The sequence below is a fragment of the Hippoglossus stenolepis genome, chromosome 1, assembly GCF_022539355.2.
Source record: "Hippoglossus stenolepis isolate QCI-W04-F060 chromosome 1, HSTE1.2, whole genome shotgun sequence".
In the NCBI taxonomy this organism is placed as follows: Eukaryota; Metazoa; Chordata; class Actinopteri; order Pleuronectiformes; family Pleuronectidae; genus Hippoglossus; species Hippoglossus stenolepis.
In genome coordinates, this window is record NC_061483.1 from 30958232 (window position 1) to 30983104 (window position 24873).

General features: G+C 40.3%; 1 protein-coding gene across 5 annotated transcripts in view; it reads right to left on the minus strand.

Annotated features, from left to right (window-relative positions):
* Positions 1-24873, minus strand: part of adamtsl3 (ADAMTS-like 3) — a 200289-nt gene that overhangs the window by 47591 nt on the left and 127825 nt on the right. For all 5 annotated transcript variants that reach the window (XM_035164638.2, XM_035164654.2, XM_035164632.2 and 2 more), the window contains exons 7-13: positions 22375-22501; positions 11604-11678; positions 7319-7476; positions 5662-5773; positions 5374-5512; positions 4303-4353; positions 412-616 (exon numbers count right to left, since the gene is read on the minus strand). In XM_035164638.2, coding sequence (XP_035020529.1) covers positions 412-616; positions 4303-4353; positions 5374-5512; positions 5662-5773; positions 7319-7476; positions 11604-11678; positions 22375-22501 — 867 coding nt within the window. The remainder of the gene's footprint in view (positions 1-411; positions 617-4302; positions 4354-5373; positions 5513-5661; positions 5774-7318; positions 7477-11603; positions 11679-22374; positions 22502-24873) is intronic.

A 24873-nucleotide genomic window follows, 5' to 3' on the forward strand; every position in this document is an offset into this window, starting at 1 on the left:
TAATACACTTGCTCAGATACCACACACTATACAATTTACATAAATGAATTCAAGTGGGTACGGTTGATGAATAGATGAATTCAGAGGTCTCCAAACGTTTAGGCTTTTGACCTTTAAAAACATATATGTCTAGTTAAGTCCACACATTGGGACCATTTCAAGGAGTGATTGAAATGGTTAGAACGGCTGGAAAATAAACATAAGGTTTTGTTTAGCACAAATGTGTTTTCCCTGCTTTTCTTTATTTTGAATGTGTAAGTGGTACAGAGTCCTGGGGTCCTGAACGATAACTGTTTGATAAGTGATTTTAATGACTAATCAATGTTTAAATCTGTCAGAGGACTTACTGCTTAGTGGACTCTTCAAGGGATTTATCATTTTTATTGCCGGTGTAATCAGACACTCACTGACCTGAGACCATTCCATGGCCACCCACTGGGGGCAGGGGAAGCTGTTGCAAATCTGTCGGGTGACAGGTCGAGGGGAGTGGGTACACTTCCACTCCTCCACCTGAGAGAACTGTCCCTGGCTGTCCTCCTCTACGCACAGTACACTGCAATCCTGCCAGCCACCACTACAGGACACAGAGCACTGGGTCCAGGGGCCCTGCTCCCAGCTGCTTACAAAGGGAGGGAACCAAATTCAGTGAAAGCTTATCAATTAATTATGCATCTAACATTGTTTAATAACAGTACAGACGGCACCTCATTTGAAAGAGTGATGATGTTTTTCTCAAAAACATTTAATCTAACAAACTTTAGTCTGAGCACCTGTTCATGTTATATATTCATTAATCCTGCAGATACAGGCCAGGAGCTTCAGTTAATGTTCACGTCAAACATCAGAATCAGTAAAAATGTGATCTCAGTGACTTTGACTTTTTTAGGAAAAATCTCCTATGATTCAAAAAGCCAAAAGTGAGCAGCATTTCTGTGTTGGTGAGCGAGTTCAGAGGAGAGTGGTCAGACAGGGTGGAGCTCACAGACTGGCTACAGTAATTCAGATAACCAGGCTTTACAACTGTGCTGGGCAGAGAAGCATCTCAGAATGAACACACAACACACACACATCCAACCTTGAGGTAGATGGTTGTGTCACTTGTGTCACCAGTCTAGGTTGCAACTGGTAGTGTGATGGGGAAATACATGTTTTCTCCTCATTGTTTGGCCTTAGTCTGAATCAACCATGATTTAAATATCACAGTTTATCTGCATATTGTTGTTCATCCCTTTATGGTCATAGTTTACAATCTTCTATTGGACACTTCCAGGCAGATAATGCTCCATGTCACATAAGAAAAGTCTCAAATTGGTTTTATGAACACGACAGTGAGTTTAGTGAACTTCAGTGACCTCCACAGTGTGTATCCAGTAGAACTTTTAGGATGTGTTAGAACAGGAGATAGCAGCAAAAGAAAGTTTCCTATATCTTGTGAAATCAATAACATGAATAAATGAAGCTTGAAGTTTGGGAGCAAAGCAAGTACCCAGTATTTGGATGGTGTTCCTGATATAGTCCTTAGCGCATGGTTATGTCTCTGAATGCTGAAATTGTTATCTAAATCAATACAGTGTACATTGGCCCTATATGCCTAGTGTTCAGGGTGTGCATGAGAGCGTGCTGCCCACAGGCTGACTGCAGGCTCACTTCACTGCTGAGATAGGTGACTGCCAAACAAAGGTTTGCTCTTGTTTTAACATGGTTTTTGTCAGTTTGCCTCTTCACTTTCTTTGCATCCTCCGTCAGTGAAGCTTATTTTCTCCGTTTCCATACTTAGGTGGATTGTTTCACAGAGTGACCCTCACTCTGTTTTGGCCACGCAATGGTAGATGCGCTCCCCTAGTGCTGTAAATCAAGCCTCTGTTCCTCCACAAAATGTTTGAAACCATTGTACAAGCTCCATCCTAAAAATTGCACAGTGTAAACAATGCTTACAGGGAACCAATCCAGTGTCATTACTCTACAGCTATTACATTGTGCAATCAGCATTTACTTCATAATGACATGTTGAAGCAAAAAAAACGTTGCTATAATCTTGATGTGGATAATAGGGAATCTTACATTATATTTTGGTGCTTAGTTTTTAACTTTTAAATTATCAATGGTGCAGAACTCTCATTAAATGATTTTAAAACTAAAATACCAGCCAAGTACTGGTTAGTTCTAATATTTATGGTTCACAATACATGGTTGAATGAACCTATGTCTCTCTCCACTATGTGGCGGCTGTGGCTGAGGGGCTAGAGAGCAAAAAGTGCTGCCCATAGATGCACTGTATGAATGTGTGTGATTGGCAATACACTGTATTGTATTGTAGAACACTTAGAGTGGCCATCAAGACTAGAAAAGTGCTATATAAATACAGACCATTTACCATTTAGTATCCTAACGCTGTTTCTATTCCTGCTGTGGCCATTCATGTGTGGTAGGTCTGTGTGGATTCAGGGAATCCCCTGTTGAGCTGTGTGCTTGTGACGACCGGCCCTAGCCCTTGTATGTCTTATGATTGTTATGTAGGTCTGTACCTTAACTATGATGCCAATCTTCTATTCTGTTTTTATCAGAATAACCTGCATGATGTATGTTGTTTCAGTACCTGAAAGCACTGATAGCTGTGGGCAGACAGGCAGACATTTTTATGGTCATAAGACAGAAGTGAAAGGACAGGAAAGTCATGGAACAGCCAGGGAGAGAGAGACACAATGCACACTTCCATGTGTTAGACACGTGGTGCCACCGTAAAATATGGCTCTCCTGAGAGGCACTGTGCAATTCAAACACTGACACAATATGATACAATTTACTAATGAAACATATTCAGCGCAACACACAGCAGAAATAATAAAGTTATTTGACCTGTCAGTGGAGCTTAAAGTCAAGATGGCTTCTGGAAAAAAGCCTTGCACCTTCTAATTTACACACATCAGTGAACTCTCTCTTCACACACATTCCAAGTGTAGATGTGCAGCAGTGGGCTGCAGTGTTACACAGCCAAGCACATCTAAAGGAAATGATGGCTTATTATTGTTCTCTGCCTGTGACAGAGTGTGAGGCAGTCTCCACCAATCACTCCCAGTCGGACCACTGTGCCAGGAGCTGAGCTCACAGAGCTGAAAGCCCCACATCCAAGGAGCACACTGCCAACTACTTTTGGAGGAATTATTTTTAAAAAGTCATATGCAGAACTGGATTGCTCACTCTCCCCAAGATAGATAAAGTCAGAGTGGAGGAGGCAGAGGCCGGTGTTGATTGATGAGTAACGCTTTGCTTTGGGAGACAGCTGCAGTGGAACAGAGCACAGTAACTGTTTTTGAGACACAATGGAATGAAGATGATTTTTTCACCATTTGCTCCTTCTCAATGTAAAATTGGGGCAGGCCAGGGCAGGTATTTTCAATCTGTTTGCGGCTGAAGGGAGTGTAGTAGCGGAGAGGCTTTTCACAACCCAGACTATATTTTATTATTCATCTTGTTCTTTGCTTTGATTTATTAAAACTCCAGTGAAATGACGGCTGCTCTGCTTTTTGTTTTTGGCCAATTGAGAGCAGTGGAAATTAATTTATATATCACCACCTTTTAAACTCATATAAATTGTTTGAAGGCAGTCACACATCCAATGTACACACATAGCATAATCCCTCCTTTGGCATCAGGATTTTCTTCACCTAATGAATTTGAGTCCTAAATTCACTCATCTTTAAAATCTGCTTTGGTGTCCACCAACCTCTGAGAAAAATGTATGGCTCTTTAGCTGTGAAATGTGCCACTACATTCACCAGCAAAAAGTTTAGTACATTCTAGTTTATTAAATTGTATTTAATCATTCATAACATAAATACTATAATTTAAGACAAATGTAACATTTTAGGTGACAACACAATAAAAATAAAAGTAAATTATTAAAGTGAGTCACTATTTCCTACTAAGAATGTAAAAATGTATGACTAATAACTTTGGAAGGCTGTTGTGTCACATGTTAATAAATTCCTCCAGGCATCTTGTGTGGAGGATTTACAGCAGCCCTCCCAGAGAGGGAAGTTAAATATGCTGAAAGGACTCTCAATAACTCTTATTTTCATACTTCTAACTGCTACTTCTCCCCCTTGTTACTCCAGGGTGCATCATGGGCGTATTCCAACCAGTAATTACAATCACAAATGTCTCACTTTGTGCCCCCTCACCTCCAGTGTTAGACCTCAGCCAACACTCTCTCCAAACTGGAAATATGTCAAACAGTAGAAAAAAGTTGTGAAGAACAGTTTCCAGTAACTTTTAAAATGAGAGATTGTAGGAGTTACTCACCGAGGCAGAGGTTGGAAGTGGTCATATGGCATCACCTCTTTGAATCCATCACTAGAGGAAACAAAATATTACACAACAGAATTCTCAGTTTATAAGATTATGGCATGCTGCCTTGACGTCATATAGGGAATCCTGTGAAGGCATACATGAAAACTGTAAGAGCACTCAGAATGATTCTTAACTTCTTAGCTTCGGCCTTCATGGTCGTAATAAAGTCATAAAAGGGTGTCAAAAGAAAATGCTTCTTACTGCCGATTTATAATTTCTGCTCTTCAGCCTATTGATCAAATCCATTGATCCAGCCCTTCATTAATGGGCTGCAAATTAGTGTTTTACGTGTTCTCTTATGTATCTGGGAGGTTTTGAACTTGTAATAAGTTGGCTTGGCCTGAAACTCTGAGCTCTGCCTAATCAGATCCTCAGCAAAGTCCTTCCAGCATTGCCAAAAAGCCTGGAGCACTAACAGGACTGGGCCTCTTTTAAAGTCAAAATAATAAATGTCATTCCCAACAGTTGAACTAATCATTTGAGACTCAGTGGATTGTATGCAATGTGAAACATTTGTTTCAGTCTGAATCTCTGCAGTTTTCAGGTCATCACAGGATCAACGCCTGTCTTTGTGTATGTATTGTATTGTATGTGCATGCTTGTTTGTACATGCTCTATGGTTTACTGTGTGTGCTTATTGCTTGTATCTGTTTAAATGTGCTTCTTAAACAGATTTTACTCGTCTCACTTGCAGCTTATAAAACACATAGAGTAGCGTTCTTGTTCTTAACATTTTCTATCTATATGTTTAGGAGAAATTATAACATCTAGCAAGGAACAACAGATGAAAACTGGTCTTTGCTCACTTTGGCACAATTATAATATTGTTTATCAATAAGCAAGTAACCAGAACAGAAATACGCACTTGGTAGAATGATGCATCGTAAAGTCTAATGATGTCCATAGTTAGTCATTACTTTTACAGTCACTGCACGGTGGTTAAATATAAGTCTTTATAATAGCCATAGATAAAATGTTCCTATGATATCACCAATGTAAAATAAAACTGAAAATGATGTCTACCCCTCTTTGCAGGGGTCCATGTTGCACTCCTTGAGCTTCGGTGTTGGTTTGGTGTTTTCAGGATAGCTGTTGCAGTGATGCTCAGGCAGGGTCTGGTTGGATCGGATGTCTGTGCACTCTGCAGAGTTGAGCTGGTAGCCTGGGGAGGATATTGGACAGAGGCTCTTTAAACTGGTGAAGCTGGACATACAACAGCTTCAACAGAGGATAACAAAAACAGAAACAATGTTAAACGATCATAAAACATGCACACTGTTTGCAGTTACTATCAACTGACAGCCCCCTCACCTCCTCCACAGGTGACAGAGCAGGGGAAGAATTCAGTCTCCCTCCACTGGTACCTAATCGGCTGGTAGAACAGAAACTGGACAACTGTGTCCTTGGGGCCTCCGTACTTCATCTGGACAACATGTCGGGTGAAGAACAGGATTGTGTTAAGTAGTGTAAAGTAGAGGATATCATAGTCTAGAACATCAGAGGAAAGTAGAACACAGCGGAGCTCTACAAGTGACTATAAAACTCTAGTGTACAACAGAAGACACAGTAGATGGCAGTAATGCACCTTGACGTTGGTTGCCACCTGCCAATAAACCGAACGAAGAAGAAGAGAAGACAGAATGAACTCATAGAAGTGACAACAGTATAGAAGATAAGTGGATGATCAACCCCCCCCCTTAAATTTCTGATTTACACTTCGACACAAACTGACTCTTTCAGTGTTTCTAAATGAAATCGTTCCATCTTCTTCAAAGAGCAAACAGCTGCCTCAGATAGTAGAATGTGTGCTATTGAACAGCCCTTCCTTTTCTTTGGATGATGGAATTGAAGTTTAGGTCACAACCTCACAGTTTTGGATAGGATTTAAACGTGTCCACTAAACTACTGAATGTGCTTTCTATACACCGAACACACATGGAATTTGTGCCTGCAATGCTACTTAACCACAAATTCATCCATCTTCATTCATCATTCATTGTCATTCGTGAATTTGAAAAGTTGTCAGATAATCACTGGCCTCTGTGCTGTTTCCTACTGCTGTCACTGATATTTTGTAATTTCAGACACAGTTACATTACCACTTTGGTTTTGGTCTCTTTCAAGCACTATGACACTAAGCGATTGGAACCTCACTGTGACAATAAGTCTCCAGGAAGTAACACTCATTTCTCCTGACCTTTTCACCATGAGTTCAGAAGAAAAGTGTTGTGCATAACCTACTTAACAAAATAATAAGTTCTACTTAAAAAAAAAAGGCTCAACAATTTACTAAAACAACTGGGAACTGTAGTTTTTTTTACTTTATCAAACACAACTCAAACAAGAGAAAATTGATCATTGATTGTGGACACATTTCAGCTTTAGATTTGTTGCCTACCATCTTACATACACACTCCAGTGGGAATATGTATGTGAGATTGATTTAAAACAAACTACAATTAGTGTATTCATGGTAATGAAGAACCATTTCACTTAGTGCAATGGTGTGGCTCATGAATGTGGTTTTGAGAGTTTCTAGACAACAATGGAGCTCCGTACATAGAAGAATGAGATAGATCAGGTTTTGATCCACACACACTTGGATACATTAATTATTGTTTGGGGACTTCTCAATATAAATGTATCAATTCTTGTAAAAGGTCCAAAGGTTTGGTGACTTGTAGAAAAATTATATTTATATTGGTCACATTGGTGAAGGTAATTGAAAAGGCTTTTATCTTTGCAAGACTTCTGACTGTGTAGAGAAAGTGTTGAGCTCAAGAGCTTGTCTTTGCTATACACTGTAGAATAAAGAGGGTCGTGAAACAACACGGTCATGTGAGGAGATATTTCTGTAAGATTGAGCAGCTCCTGGCATTTCTACATATTGAGTAATAGACGTATTTATTTATGTTGTATCTCTCGTATGTATAATAAAATATGGACATCAGAAGTTGTTTTTTTCCACCTTGATAAAGTAATCTGCATTGAGTGGACCGTGTGTCCTGAGTGTCTGCCTTTCTGTCCCTCTTTGAAAATCCAAGGAGGTGTTTCCTATCACGTAAGAGCCTGTGGACATCAGACTGGTCTCCTCCTTTCTTCCCTGAAGAGAGATGGCTTCGATGGCTGAGGGAGAGACACAACAAGTGGGATATTTATCACTTGACACTTTCAATCATAACATCACATTTTAACTTCAAAGAAAAAGTCATATTCAGTAAACAGAAAAAGGCCTTGGCATTAGCGTAATTAATGTGAATGTGAGACACAATATCACTTTGTTATGTTCAATCTATCCACTTAATGCTGGTCATTCTGGTGCTGTGGTGGCAGCAGGCTCAGCAGGTGGCCCTGGAGAGGTGTCCTGTCAGATGGCCCAACCACCAGTTCTCCTCCTTCCAAATGTCGGAGCTCCTCTCCTAATCTTGAAATGCAGCCACCCTGAGAATGAAATTCATTTGAACTCTCTAACTTGTATCTGTGATAGCTGTTGACATCTATAAAGGGATGCCCGGTTTTCAATTGATTCAATGGTAACTTATCCATGAACCTCCCCACAGCAAGATTGTATGCTTTAAACTTTGACATGACCATTAGAGAGCAATTTACCAATATTCCTCAGCAGAAAACCCTTGGAAGTCATATCCATCATTCTTGATCAGTCAGGTTTATGTGACATGCATCAATTTGAATCATTACTGCTACATTTTTGAGAAACTGTGTCCCATCAATTTGTCCCATCAGAAAGCTCTGTATATTGCAGTATATGACATCACCATTGTAACCATTGCAAAGAACACTAATATCACGGCTCATTGCGATGAGCCTTTTCTGAATTTGAAGGGAGTTTGATTGTGATAATAATAACTATGATAACAAGAACAGCAACCAATTTTGATGCAGTAATTCAATTTGAGCACATTGTAATATTTGCATGAACCATAGACTGTATATAATGGCAACAGCGTTCATTTAGCGAACATTAGCAGACGAGATGTCCCTCGACTACAGGATTGGGACAGATCTGCACATTATATCATCTACTGTACCTGTGTCTGGTCTGTTCTTACTCTCATTCTCATTGGCCCTTAGGAGACAATGACACAACATTTAGTTTCATTTTTCAAAATAAAAGATTCAGAGGCTCATGTGCTGCCACAGTTCCAAATATCTGATGAGGATGATTCAGACTGTGAATCAATAAGGTATTGTATATTGAAAATAGCAAAGAACTGCCTTCCTTCTAACAGGAACAGCTCAATCAGAGTTTACTTAACTGAGACTTTGCAAGAAAAGCACACTAGTTGGATGTACTGCTGCATTTACTGCAGTCACTGTGGCCCTACACTCGTGGGGCAGTGCCACATTATGTTTACATATGGTATTTTTTTTATTAGCTGCACTATTTAGGCCAACTTGCTTCTCGTACTAAATTTGTATACATGTGACACATTTCGATTATTCATCAAAAAGCCAGTAAATAATAAAAAATGATGAAGTAGACTGATAATATTTGATTTCAGGAGTTCATGAACTTGGAGGACTTGAGTTAGCCAAGTCGAATGCTTGATTTCCTCTCTTTTACTATGGTCTCTCCCTCTCTTCAGCTTCAGTGTTCCCTGTCCACCACAGTCATCTCCTGGTAGTTGATGAATGATCTGTTAAAGTAATTAACTCCTCAATTCTGAACCATCTGACAAAGAACACATCCAGTAAATCCAGCGGTTTTCGGCAACGTGTAGGAGCTTGAGTATATTAGCTTGTGTACATGTGCTGGGTTCATCGTGGGCTGTCTCAACAGCTGACGATAAAACAGGTCAGGAAACCCCAAATGACGAACAAATACTCAAACTGCTCCGGACACGTAAATCACAGGTTTCATGCCAAGTTGGAGCTTTTTGTTTATTTCATATCCAGAAAATGGAAGTGTTTTAATGAAACATTCATCATGACCCCATTTTCCAATCCATATCCATCCCATTTGATTACAAGAATTTCTTAATAAACTAAGGTCCATAGTTGCTATTTAGTTCTAGGCAGGAAGTCATGAACTTAATCACTTTGGTTGCAACAACAGCTTACAACGATGTTGATTATGAACATCATTCATTAAAACTACAATTGGACCCTGTGTGAGATTAATAGTTCCAAAAACAGGATGAATCCCCCTGATATATAAGTAAAGTAATTAAGCTTTTGAATTCAAGCTAAGAATATCTGCGAGCACACAGTCCTGCTCTCTGGTCCACTTTGCAACAGATGCTTGATGCTTCTGTTCAACGTGGCTTACATTTCCCATAAAGGTCTGTTTGGGTCAGGTCTCCCCATTTCAAAAATTCTATTTAAATAAATTCTATTCATGCAAATCAAGTTTGGGTGAGTTTACCACAGCTCAGTTTCAGATTCAGTCCAAACTTTTGGCCTGCCTAAAACATGGTTGCTCCATTACCAACTGAGCTACAGAATGTGGCATTGGAGGCCGTGGTCATTAACATGTGTCGTGGAAATTGGTCAACAAACGACGTTCTAAGACAAGTTGTCTTTGTAAGTTTATTTGTAAAAGCTTTCTGCAGAAAGGATCACACAGGGTGGAGGTTGCAAGTGAGATGAAAAGTGAAGTGTCTGTGCTCATATTTAAGTGTCTCTGTGTGGGTTACCTCCTGACCCCAAAACACGCAGAGGGGGATGTGTGAATGTATTGTTCTGTGTCTGGAACATATAGTCTGTAAAGGTGTGACTTATAGGCTGCATCCTAAATGTGTTGGAGAGGAAATAGTATAATTTATGGTTAGGGTGTTGTGTCAGTCAGCTGAGTTCTTCAAACAAAGGACAAACACAGTTAAACCAGAGTAGAGCAAAAGGTCACTAGAGAATTCAGGTGATCTCAGGATCAACTTCTGCAAGACATGAACAGACAATGGGCTCACATGCTAGACAGTGGGTGCACCATAAGGTTTATGTTGAGCTGTACCCTAGATGGAAAGGTCTGCTGTAAGCATAAACTAAGAAGTTATTAAGTAAATTTCCATTACACGTGCATATGGACAAACAAAGTAACCCTAATTGAAGTGAATTCAATTTTATTTTCATAGCCCAAAATCATAACATACATTATCTCAGTTAAATTGTGCAACATAAACACCACAGAGTCTTAAGAGTAAGAAAGAGAAAAACATGAATAGCCAATAGGAATGAAGTCCAGTGTATTTTTACCTCTGTAGCAAATGTGACATTTTGGTGGAATCAGACATCCTGTCATAACTCAATGGGATGGACTTACCATGGACTAAATGAAATGAATTTAATGAAAGCCACTTGTTTTCTTGGCAGCAAACTCAGCAGTGAGATCTGTGAAATTCATCTTGGATGCAACTTTGTTTTCAGTGGAGAGAATAGCAAGCACACACAGTCCGTCCTGAGAAACAGCTTCAAACAGCTGTGCTCTCCTGATAAAACACTCCTGTAGTGGTTTAGAAGGCCCTGTGTGTTTATGCCAGGAGGTTTGGACGTTCTAAAAGCATCAACCTGCTCTGATGCAGTGCCTTGGCTGAACAGTGTTTTTCTGTTGAAGTTACAAAATTAAAAGCATGTATCACAAATACATTACACACCTACATAAAGTACTAGAGTTTGTATTTGTACCTGGGTGAAAATAGTTGGACGGCAGCTATTTGACTAAAAACACTCCTATGGAAAGCCCAGCTGTGAAGCACAATGTTTTGTATAGTGTAATGGAAATCATTAGATCTAACTGTTTGACCTGAATATGCTTAGTGAATATAGTTAAAATAGCCTGGATCAGCATTATGCTCTACTAGGAATGTTTGCTAAAGTGTAATAATAAGAAATGTTTGTGTACTATGAACTGGATGTACCAGTGAACTGTTTGATCAAATACGCAGTGTCTGCACACTTAGGGAAGATAGATCAATGTCAACCTCTTTCTCCAGTTGCAGGACGGGTGATAGCGAATCGATGGTGAGCTGACTGAGGACAGCTGTGTGTTCCAAACCTTGTGTATAAAAGCCAGCTCGTCACAAGAGACATTTGTCAGACTCTTAAGCCCACCTTGGCTATAAAAACTCTGTCCCTATTTGGCCAAATAGTAACACTGTAACTTTGTTTTTGTTCATTATAATTTTGCTTCTCGACCAGTGTTAAATGCCTTGAATCTTGGTTGGTGTAAACTGTTGCAACACAGTGGTTAACTCAACAGAGGGAATTAAACATACACGATCAGTGTTGACACTCACATATCACATCAGGTCCTTTGGCACTGAGTCTGAGAAAGCGGCTTCCCACTGGCACCTCCAGAACTGTCTTATGAGCTGCAGTTGGACAGAAGGAAAGAAAGGTTTCATTTCAACATAAAACACAGCACAAAATACAGAATGGTTGTAAATTAGAGGAAACTTGTGCATAACTGAGTGAAGAATTGATGAGCCGTGTTCTCCATCCACATCCTCAAACCATCAGGAAGTGGGATTTACTGAATGTTAGATTCTGTTTAACTGACTTCATTTCATTACCATTACAACTTGGTGAGCTGATAGTGTAACAGAAGGGAATGGAAATAAGTAACACATGGTAGTGACAAAGTCTGATATGCTGTTGCCAGTTGTGTTAAAAAAAAAAATGGCTTAAACACATTAAAGATTACAGTGGAAGTGTTTTGACAGGGTGAGTGTATGTCTGTGTGCTCATGTCTATCGTTGTGATGACCCCCCCTCCAACATCCTGAGAAAAAACCCTAACCCTAACCCATGTTAAACATAATTTAATTAGATTATTTAAATAGATATTAGAAACTCGTACAATGCACCTGGTAGACTGTGAGCACATGTGAGCATTCTATGTAAGTCAAATTGCATTTGGTTAATTTCTGTCTAAATACATATACTTCCTGGTGTGGGTGGTAAGAGTGAATGTAAGACCTGAGGCTGCTCTTTGATTGGTTGTTGGAGTTTTTCCACCGGACACACTTTTATTAACAGTGAATTGGTATTGATAAATGTTTTTTTACTCTAATGTGATTGGCCGACCCTCGATGCTGTGTCAGGTCCATCCACCGTCACTGAGGTACTTCTGCTGCGAGCTCGAGGATGAGCTTACACCCGAAGCTTCCCCCGCTCTTGCTATGAGAAACAGAGGTGACTAACTGGATGTGTTGTAAGGAATGCCTTTTATTGCTTCCTGTGTTTGCTGGTTCAAAGTGTCGGCACGGCGGTACTGCTGTACAACAACGGGGGTGTGAGACCTAAAACATCTCTCTGAAAAATATAAATGGCATGAAAGTTGCCACAGTCATTGAGCGATCTTTGATGACTATCACTTACTTGCACATATACCACTGTGTAGCCCAGTGTAATGTAAACTGTGCCTCTTGTCAGACTTTTGACGGTCTCTAAATGAGCTGTTTGTCTTAAATACAGTGCTGTTTTAATTTCAGACATGAATATACTTCACATTTTGGCCCTCAACCAAAGTTCTGAAATGACTGGATGCCAACATCAACATCCAGAGTCATGACAGAGTCTGTCAAGGTGTCTATTACTGTCTAAGAAAATGCCCAAATTGTAAACATAGATATCTTTGACAAGTTGTGTGGAAATAGATTTAATACGGTGCCACAATCTCAAAATAATCATATAATCATCACTGCCATCTAACTGTTTCCTCAAGAAAGAAGTCGCTCCAAACGTCGTCTGATCTTCTAAATGGGGCCAGGCGAGGATTTCAATCTCATCCTGCTACTCATGTTGCTCATGGATTTATGTGTGTTGAATGTTAACATGAAATATTAAAACTCATTTTAATTTCTTGTGTGTGTAGATTCAACTCCAAGGCTCTCATTTAGACACTGTTCTTCCATAATACTTCAGAACCACATGCTTACACATTGCTGCTTATCCATAACAGACAGTGAGAGTCTTCATGTCGTCCCACATATTTGCACTATCATTAGTATTGCATATTTTGCACTATTGCACACACTTGCACTATTGTTTTTCTTTTTTTCTTTAGGTGTATATATATATTTTAGATATGCATATTTTATTATAAATTTTAAATTTTGATTGAGCATTGTTATAAGAGAGCCTGTGACCCAAGCATTTCATTGCAAGCGACTGCTTAATGTTATCATTGTGCATATGACAATAAACTCTTGAATCTTGAATCTTGAATCTTTCTGTCTCACTCGCCCTATTCTTGCCTCAGTATAAAAATGTATTACATTTTCAAGTGTGTGGTAACAGGGCCTCTTTTCAACACACTTCAGGTGTAAACCTCTGTAGCCCTGCAGACTAGACAGAGGCACACCTTTGGCAGCTACCTGTGCAGGATCCATAACCACAAATCATCTTTAAAATTTAAGCTGTATTGGATGCATTCAAATAAACCAGAAGAAATTTCATGTTAGTGCCATTTTTTTTCCCAAATGGCCGAATCCTTCACAGCTTGTTATGCATGTCAGTACAAATCGATAAATACACTTTTTATTTAGCAGCATTAATCTGAGAAGAGACTTGCACTGAAATCCCTCACATAAAATAACATGTCTCCCTCACTGTACTCCCTGCTTGTGGTAAAAGCCTCTCACTGTTTTGCGAACACTGACTAATGGAGACCACCACACTACAGTCACTGCCAGCCCTAAATCTGCCTGTTTTACAACTGCACAGCAGCACTGATCAACTCTGCAGAGCTAAATAACATCCACGTGTGCAGTGATACGTCAGTGAGCTCTACTAACTAGTCAATCATGAGACTCTCTTAGGGTCATGCTCACAGTATACACAAACAGCACACAGCGAAACTATTGAAGGTATTTACTGCTGCTGAAGGATTTCTGTTTTTCAGCCTGCAAGAATACTTCCTGACTTCTCACAGCAGAAGTGTTTCTCCCTTTGTGGTTAAGTGAGGAGGTGTGGTGATGATGCAAGACCTTTATAGACAAGTGGAGGGTTGATTCTATTTTCCACATTTTATGAAAGTTACTGTTCCACTGTTCCACCAAATGAGCGTTGAGCTTAAACAATTAAGCTGCCATGGCTGCAAGCCATGGGCAATTTTTCTCCTTAACATAATTATGCTTGGAAACTGCATCTGCAATGTCCCAAATTTATGGGAGCAATGAAATAAATTTAGCTGCAGTCTTTTGCATTTTTTCTGAAAGCTAAAATGGAGATTAAATGTAAAAAAAACATCTAAATAAATTAGTGAAATGAAACACAGAATAAACAGTTCGAAGCTCATTTTATGAGTCTGCTCAAGCCATAAACTTGAGGGAATACTGTGGCCAATTCATATTCCAAATGCAATCGCCGAACAGTGGAATCATGAATAATGGATGAAGAGGAACAAGGGTGATTCTCTGTGCGCCTGCAATGGTAAATAAACCTGCTTACCAAGGTATCCATGAATGTTCATATTTGGTTTATTTTATTAGCTCTTCTTTTGGGACATTTAGGATAAGGGAAAGGTAGAGAAGACAGGATAGACTAAAAAGGCGGATCTATTGGCAGATATGAAATAATAATAATATTTAAAATTATGTTTTCATCAGTTTACATCCACTTGAGAGAGTGGGTCCTCTTCCACAGTGTCCTGTATGTTGCACTACTGTGTTTCTACAATAGTCCAGAAAGGACAAACCAAAGGGCCAGGACCCTTCACATTTTTATGTTATCTGAATGCAGGTTCTCCTCCACACTGGAAAGACACAGGTGAGTGTGGGGCATTTTACTTGGTTGCAGTATGCAACTTCACCAGTAGATGCCAATGAATCTCATACACTAAAACATTTAAAACAAAGAGTATAAATCAGTCTGATCAATGTCAAATAAAAAGCATCTGATAAAACGAGTGTGGGCCACGAATCACAATCAATACCATGTTATTGGGCCACACCAGTCTCAGAAACATTTACATATATTTAGGGTTTGCAAAGTAACACAAACCTCAGCACCTAAAGGTTTAAACAAAAGCCTTGTAAAAAGAGGATATTTCTTTGTTTCTTTGCTACAGCTATTCAACATTCACCTAAAGAGCAATTGAATAAGTAAAATATTAAAATACAATTTTAGAAATAGAAAAGGAACAACAATAAATAGCTTTAATTGAAAAAACCAAGTGGATTAAGAGTAATTTCAAAATATATAGAGGTATAAATAAGGTTAAAATGAATGAAAGGGTTAAAATGTGGGTCAACAATAAATAAGTAGATTATTAACAGCAGATTGAGTGCATATGGAAATGAGAAGGTGATGAGGTGTACAGGTAAGTAGTTTGAACTTAAGTTAGCAGTAGTGCAGTAGATTGTGAAAATTGTAAAAATTGTTTAACATCAAAAGAATGGGCAGAAATTGTATAACTGGATGGAAGTTCTTCCTTCACGAGAAGTTCACTCTCTGGCTTAATACTCCTCAGGCAAACCAGAAAACTATGTAGACAGTGGGAGACATTGTCCATGATGGAAAAGAGATCTCACAATATACCTCTCCCAAACCACATGCAGAGGATCCAGCTCCACCCTCTTGACTGAGCCAGCCTCTTGAATCAGTTTGTTTAGTCAGTTTGTGTCAGCTACCCTCAGGCTACAGCCTCAGCAGACCACAGTGCAGAACTAGTGCTGGCCACCACAGACCCTTAAGTTATCCAAAGCATGAGGCCACAGATGTTGAAGGACCTCTGCCTCCAGTTAACTCTGGCCTTCTTTTCTGTAGTGAGCAGCAGAGTTCCTGGTCCAGTGGACACCAAGGTATTTGTTACCCTGCACCATCTGCACCATATTTCACCTTATGTGAAGGGGAGTAGAAGAAGTCCTCGATGTGCTCAAGTCCACCACCAGCATCTTTGTTTTGCCAATGTTGGTGGTTCAGCTCAAATTAGTCCACCCTCTTGTACTCTGCCACACTCCCCCCACTGATGCATCCAACAACTGTGGCATTATGTGAACACCTCTGTATGTTTCAGGTCTGTACTGTGAAGAGAAAAGGAATGGGAAAATCTCCAATACTGCTCATCATTGTGTTTGACACAGTTGTGGAGAATGTGGCCCCTGGCCTGTAGGTAAGGTAGTATGATTGAATCATCCACTTGGACAGCTGGTTGGAAGGCAAACTGGCAGGGGACTTATGAAAGCTTGAATCCAGGAACAGGTTTTCAAATCTTTTCATCCTGTGTCTGTTCAACAAAACTGGTTGCTAGTCACTGGTGACACTGAAACAGGCAACTTCAGCACAGGGACAGGGCAAGATGTCTTCCATAACACAGGGTCATCCCGTAGATATAAGCTGAGGTGAAATATGTGCTAGAATATGACACACATCTGGGGATTACAAGAGGATCAATCAGCGCAGGTGAGGGCTGTTAAAAGGCAGCAGAGCTGCAGAGGAGGGACGTCACAAACGAAAAAGTTTTCAACTTAAGTTAAGAGTTTTTATATTCATGTTAAAGAATAACAGCCAGAGATGGGGACCCGCAGGCAGAGATCAATCTGTGGGCTTGCTGCTAGCTAGTAGATCAGAATGGATGATATAAAGACAAAAATTGTCACTGGTGAATACCAAATTGTGGACAACACATCGTCGAGAGCCAAGTTGGACGTTTGGGACAAATTTGGTATCATCAAAGACTCTGTGAACAAAGTTGTCAGTGGCTTTGCTGCTTGTAAACGATGCCAAAAAGTATTAGCTTTTGATAGCCGAAAACTAGGCACTCCGTCGGTGAGGAAACATCTCGACAGCAGCACGAGCACAGTGAGTACAATAGTTGGTGTTTTATTCTGCCAAAGAGGCAAGTTTGCGTTACAAGTTCTAATGTTCTAATGGCACAATATTGACGGTATTGTATTTCTGCACAGCAACCTCATTCTCAAGAGCAATGACACGTCAGCATGAGACTAGTGAATAGCAACAAAGTTTCAAATGTCACTTTGCCAGCAGACATTGCTGGCATCCAGTTTGTTTAGGTTGGTTGAGTTTATGTTTGCTCACATGTGCTGTGGTGATTTAAGAAAAAGATGCTGAGAAGCAACCAGTTCGTCTCTGGCTGTGTGTGGGGGACCCTGTGGCAGCATCAATTGCCAAACTATGCATTGAAAGTGCATGTGCACTGAAAGGAGTTGCAGAGTAGTGTATGTCTCTATAGGTTCAAGATGAATATGGACTGATATTTCAAGTTGTGGGAGGACAATAGATATCTAAAAGATCCAGGGACCTGTCTCCTTTAATAGTGCCGTCCTCAAACTGACTGAAAGTGAGTATGGAGGTGGGCGTGGTTCGAGCAATTAGCGGTATGAGAGATAGGCGGTGCGGAGCTGGCTCCACAGGAACAGTGCCACGCAAGTTTACTGGCACAGCTGCATTGAGCTGTCTTATTTCACTCTACTTTAAATACAGTAGCAACTGGACTGAGACACACAGAGGAAGAGACAGAAATAGACATGCTGCACACAGATCGGGGTTGGCGCTCTGCGGAGATCACAGGCATAAGACAAGATGCAGGGAGCATTAAGTCAACCAGGCAGAACGAGAGCGTTGACAGGGAACGAGTGTATCTGATTTTGTGCAGCAATAAAAAGGTCTTAAGCTAAAAGCTCTGTGTCCTGTGTATGGGAATCTGAAAAAAACCACCATGAAAACCTTGTATATTAGATTGAGGTTTAGGGTGTGAATCTTGTCCAGTGTCACGTCACACTAAAGGGGACCGGCTGTTAGCGCTCTGTAACACAGGGATGCTGCCCAAGGAGAGACCCAACGTCCCCCACAAGCTGTGGAGTAGGAGACAGGTCTTGCGAGGAGGAGATGCTACAGACCCGTCCTCCCGTCTATCGTCATGAGGAATATAAGTTCTCTAACCAATAAGATGGATGTGATGGCATCGGCCATCATCTTTGGAGTAGTTTGCTGGGGCAGCAGCATTTCAACAGCTAACAGGAAGAGACTGGATAGACTGATTAGGAGGGCCAGCTCGGTCCTGGGATACCTGCTTGACCCAGTGGAGGTGGTGGGACAGAGGAGGATGATGGCGAAGCAGTCTTCTCTAATAGTCAACCAGTCCCACTCCCTGCAGGACACAATCACAGCACTGGGCAGCTCCTTCAGCGACAATCCACATAGATTGAACTAAAAGTTAACTAAGAGTTCCTCTCGCATATCAACCTAAATTTTCTAAATAAAAAATGAAATAAAAAAATATAATAATGATCTTATTACATTTTAGTTTTTTCAAGCTCTTTTAACAATACTCCATAACCTAATGAAAGGGTGATGAAGCGGTGGGAAAAACTAGTTAGTGAAGTCAGGATTATGTTTTTCTTGAAATACTGTCTGGTTCAGAAAAGTAGTGCAGTACTTGCTCGATAGCTGCCTGTTTGGAATGGGCTGTGAGCTAGAATGTGAAGTCTAACAATAAATATCTTTCTCTCTACATCTCCACATTTTTTAAATGAAGCCAATTCAAATTTATTTCATTTATATAGAATTTCACATGAACAGAACTGCCACAGAATGAAAAGAAATATCTGTCACCTTCAAGCATTAATATGTTAAAGGGGACATAGCATGCCCATTTTACCACAAGTTGATATGGTTCCTTGGGGTCTTAATGAAATGTCTGTAACATACTTTGGTCAAAATACCACAAGGATCATATAAAACAGCACCCTTTTTACCCTGTATAAAACAGCCCTCCACAGAGTGACCTGTTTTGAGTGCCTGTTCCTTTAAATGCTAATAAGCCAGCTCCCCCCTCCCCCTTAAACGATATAAATACATATTTTATATGATATAAATTATCAAATATGCATCCCATACTTTGTATTCCCCTTGTTGTCCTGGAGTTTTAATTTTCCCAATCACATAATTAAATGTCCCCCTCTGCCCATCCACTACAAGCACACAAGCAGACAGACAGAGAGAGAAAGAGGTGGGGGCTATGAAGACCATCATTTACCCCGAACCCCGACATTCAACGGGTACAACAACAAGCGGAGAAAGCAGAATCGCGGGCTGACCTTATATATACAGTCTATGGGGCTGACCAGCGGAGAAATGCTCGCCCCGTGTGAACAGCCAGGCGGCTGCGTGGTTGAGAACGGCGCTGCGCTGCTCGCAGCGGCGCTTCCGCGTCCGTACTCCGGTGTAACTACTGTAACCCGGCATAAGTACTGAAACTGCGGAAGTCTTCACAGCTTATGTACCCGGGTTCAGTAGAGCTGAACACTGCGGAAGTCTTCCACACTGTTGGCTGTGTAGGGAGACTTCCAGTTCCTTGTTACGACACAAAACCCAGGAAGCGCAATCGAGTCGCTCAAGCATGACGTTTCTGACTTAGAGGAACTATAACAAAACGCGCGAGTGTTTTTTCCCCAGAGTTTTTGGGTTGGTAGACATGCCAGATACCCACATTAACCTGTAGAAGCACTAACAAAGTGGAATTTGCATGCTATGTCCCCTTTAACATTGAAACTGGCTTTAATTCCTCATCCTTGAACTGATACAGTACCAATGCTCCATTACCTCAGGACCTCAGCTTTCACATTTAGGTGAATGGGAGAGTGGTTGCACCACATTGTAAGTAGATATGTATTTATATCTAGGGATGCACCGATATGGAAATTATTGGCCGATACCGGTACCGATATTTAAAACAACAATCTAGCCGATAGCCGATACCGATATTTGTTTATTACTTGAATAATATGAAAAACAGAAAAAGTGACAAGTGTAACTTTAGATGCCATGGCTGTTCACACCGGACCCGCATTTCTCCGCGCCGGTCAGCCCGCGATTCTCCGCTTGTTGTTGTATGTAACCCGTTCAATGTCGGGTGTCGGGGGTAAATGACGTATTCTCCAAGCAAGCCTTTAGCCCCCCCCCCTCTCTCTCTTTTTATCTATATGACTGCTTGTGTGGCTGTAGTGGATGGGCAGAGGGGGACATTTAATTATGTGATTGGGAAAATTGGGAAAATTAAAACTCCAGGACAACAGAAGGGGAATACAAAGTATGGGATGCATATTTGATCATTTATATCATATAAAATATGTCATTTATATCGTTTAAAATCATTTTTCAGTCTGTTTCCTGGCGCGATGCGCTCGCCGCACGCCGAAACCATCGGTGAAGGGCTGGCGCTGCGCGGCGCATCGCAGCCCATGTGAACCGCACAAAGGTTTAACAGGGGGTGGATGGGAGGCGCCTGGCTTTCCTTGGCCTGCGCTGGCGCTTCAGCGCCGGTGTAAACCCGGCGTCAGTGTACCATAATCTGGATGCCAGATTGGCAGGCTGCAGAAAACATACCAATGAACATCGGCCAATGTTATCGGTGAGAGTCAAGTTTATTACCGATACGCCGATGGCAGTAAACGAGGCGAATATCGGCCGCTACCGATATACGGCCGATACATCGGTGCACCACTATTTATATCACATATACCCTGTTCACCTGAGACACGGGTTAGGGTTAAGAGAGATGACCCAAACCTGCTCAAACTGCAGGACCAACAGGTTGACCCCTATAATAGTGATCAAAAGAGAGCAGTGTTAAACTAGTAGATAGTACAGCACTATCAGAAATGACCAGGTATGACAGCTGCATCCACTGAGCTGAGGATGAATATTGTGCCCAGAGGAAAAATTTTCAAATGTCAACACAGCTCAACTCACTCTCCCCACAACCACCACCACATAACCCACTGAACTCATGTATGCCACTGCAACAGTAATCCTGTAGATGCGTGGGTATAAAATCAAGAATGCAACATTAAGAGAATGCCCCCCATGGAGAAGAAAGTTGGAAGTAAAGATCAAGAAAGCCCAAAGGGATGGGGGCATTTTAATTTCAAAGGTTTTGGAGGGGTTGGAGTGGTGGGTGGACACTTATGCTTTAAAGTGCTTTACTGCATTTCCCTGCCTAAGGTAGAAGGTAGGCTAGGCTTGGCAAAAAGCACAGAATAAAAGTGCAGTGATATCTGCTCTGGGGAATAAAACACCCTAAAAAATTATTTTCTGTTAACCTATCGACATAATATAATAGCAAATTGTGTTTTGTAGTGTGTTGGAGTTTTGTCTACTGTATATAGTACCTTAGGCTTTAATAGTTTTTATATACTACATGCAATTACTAAAATTGTTAAGAAAATCAGATATACTATATCTATGTTTATGTATGCAAAATATTCTACAGATATAGAAAGTCAATTTTTCACAGTTAACAGGTCAAAGGCTGTGCACCCATAATCTATTGACAGTATTTCCACTGATATCTCTCTACACAAATATTATGTGACTGCTCATGAAGAAAAATAAAGACATAAACATTGTTGGTACTGGCCATTATCAAAGACAAACCAGTTACATTGCTCATATTCCATTTCCAACCAGGCATTTTCTGCTAGGTTCTTCTTATTGTGTGCAGTGTTTTTTGGTAATTATCAAACAATATCAAACAAGCAGAGATGAGAAAAAAAAATATGAAAAGACCAGATTTGGCCTAAACACAGCTATTAATTAAATCTCTGGGAGTTCAATCTGAAAATAATGCAAGAAAAAAAAAAGGTAATTATATGTGAATAGTGCAGCTGCATGTAGTGGGTGGGTTGTTGTAGCCAGATGGCATTTTTATAGCAGAACCTTGATTAATAAATGCTGAAGACAATGATCCGGACAGACAGACCTCCAGCTTTATCATTTACCTCCCATAGGGTCTGACTGGGAGGAAGGCTGGGCAGGGATAACACATGTTGTGTCTACTGTTATAAAACAGATACATACAGGTCTGAGCCGAGGCTACTCTGTAAAATGACCTAGAAAGCTAATGGAGTGAGCTATTTGCAAAGGGCCAGCATGTGGTGGAGATTTGAAGTGAGGAAAAGGCTATGAGGGAATGTCAGAGCCTACTTTTTATAGCTTGGATGACCTAAAGTTTAAAAATTGAACCCATGTGAATAAAGACATGTATGTGAGTTAAACATAAATGGAGGTTGTGTCATTGCATGGCCAGTGGTGAGATACGTACCTTGTTCTGGTGTCAGGTAGGGTAGGACCTGTCCTCGCACCAGCCGGCAAGTGGAGCCGTCACCGCCACAGATGCCACAGTTATCCTCCTTAGCGCCACTGACCAGCTGCCGATCACAGCCCACTTCCTGCGCACACATCACAGATACATTTAGAAAGAGGTATAGGACCGACCAACTCATCCACTGGTCAGGGACAGAAAGCCAACGCCTGCATATTCACATTCAGTCTCACAGCAATCAAAGGGCAATAATTGACTAACTGATTAATTGAATGAAGGAAAATATCAACAAACCATATCAAGTCATTTATCAAATCAAAATAAAAAACTTTAGTAGATTCCAAATTCTCCAGTTCCAATAATAAAACCTCTCTTGTTTTCTCTGATATCATTGTGAACCAAATTGTTCTTGAATACTGTGATAAACAAACAAATACATCTATGATTCTGACTATTTTACAAAAATGTTCAGTATCAACATATTTGTGACACACATGATAATAATAATCCTCAATGCATCAATAGAAAATGTATCCAGATGCAATTATGATTCTTATTCTTATATATTTCTCATTTATTTTTATTACTGAATTCAAAGTAAAGCAGAGTGATGGCTGTAATCCCTAAGTGCACAAACTGTAAACAACTACAGCCAATCACAACTGCTCATGATTTTCCTCTACTGGGCTTACTTTAATGACACCATCATGTATACATACCTGCTAAAGAAGAACATGGTACAGTGACATTATCATTGTGAGCATGTGAATCACTGCAAACCATTCTATATTTAGAACATCACCAATTCTAAATGATGCTTTGCTTTGTGGATGACTGGTGACCTATTCAAGCCTCATCCCTCGTCCCAAAGCCTGGTCTGTGTTAAAATTCAGCTTAAATAACATAAATAAAAACATGAACAACAAATAAAAAAAACATGTATAATCAGTGTCATCTCAGTGACTCCTTTCAGGTAACACAATTCCTGTCTACAGCAATAAAAATGAATGCATGATCTCAGAATTAACTGCGCAGGCACTGTTTGCCCATCAGATGCAATTAGAGAAAAGGCTTTGGATTGATGTAAAGTAGATAGGAATATTTATCTTTTACTTCAGCCTGCAAAAAACAATAAGATGGCCACACTGCATGGTTTGATAAGCAAGGTGTACATTTCATGGGGGAAACTAAATCTAAATCAACCATGACACTTAAACGATTTTTTAAATATTTTGCCATAAATTTAACTAGGCAATTTTACTTACCAACATTTACAGAAACCTTAATTATAAAAGTGGCAGATAAACACCAAGATACATTTGTCACTTAGGTTTAAAGACTTGTTGAGATATGTTGGGACCTAGTATTTGTGAACTATAATTCGGCCTAATGTGCGGCCAAAAACTACAACAACATGTTTCTGTGTTCTGGTAACAAAGGAGAGCCTCCAGAACTCAGTCTCCCAGGGTGTTTCAACTTCACACCTAGGTGTTAAAACTGCCCCTGGACACAACTTTCAACCATTATTGGTCACTCTGGGCCCCATGACCCATGAGCTCACCTCTTTTCTACTCACTTCTCCTGGAGGAGAGGTGTAGCTCTCCAACTCACCAAGCCAGGGAAACTTCCTCCCTACCCAAGCTCTACCAACCTTCAAGCAGGCCTGCCTGGAGCAGACTGCTGAAACCTTCCAAAAGGCAGCGACGCAAGAGCCTGCCTAAGAACTTCAGCACAAGAGCTGCATCGCACAGCAGAACCACAACAACAGGAGCCACAAACCAGCAAGACGACTTCACTGGACTTCAAACAGCACATCAACCTTTTTCCCTTTTTCATGGATGGGTAACACAACTGGGCTTAAAAATTATACTAGGCTAAGCAAAGACTGTTCTATTCATGTGATGTTTATAAGTTTGATTTGTGTTGCTGTGATATTTTGGTTATAAGTTATTTGAAAGTTAATGTTAGTTATGTTATGCTCTTCACAGTCTTTCTTTGCATGCAACTACTTTCTCTGGTTCTACTTTCATGAGACTTAATCGATAAATTTGCTATCTTTTCCCTTTCCCTTTGAAGGGTTGGTGCCCCAATGTAACTTTAATCAATTTAAGTTATTATTTAATATTAATATTTTTAATATTAATATTCAATATTTGTTCTGATAACCAAATTTATTGAATGCCCAAAGGCACACCATTTAATGGTGTCACACTGAAGGTATAATGTGCACAACAGATACAGTAAGATCTTTGAAAGTGGATAATTATGCAACACCCTTAAGTTAGTAAACCCTGTTGATGGAGCTTTTGCAGGACTTGCTGCAGTGACGTACACGTGTATTCCAGTATCCTGTTACATCACTGCTGTGTAACATGTGAAACCTCACCTCTGACCTCACAATTATGCTGGGAGGAGTGATAGAAGAAAAGGGCTGGAAAATTCCAACCACAGAGAGGGCAGTGGGATCACTTCTTCTGTCAGCAGTTATAGTCTCTCACA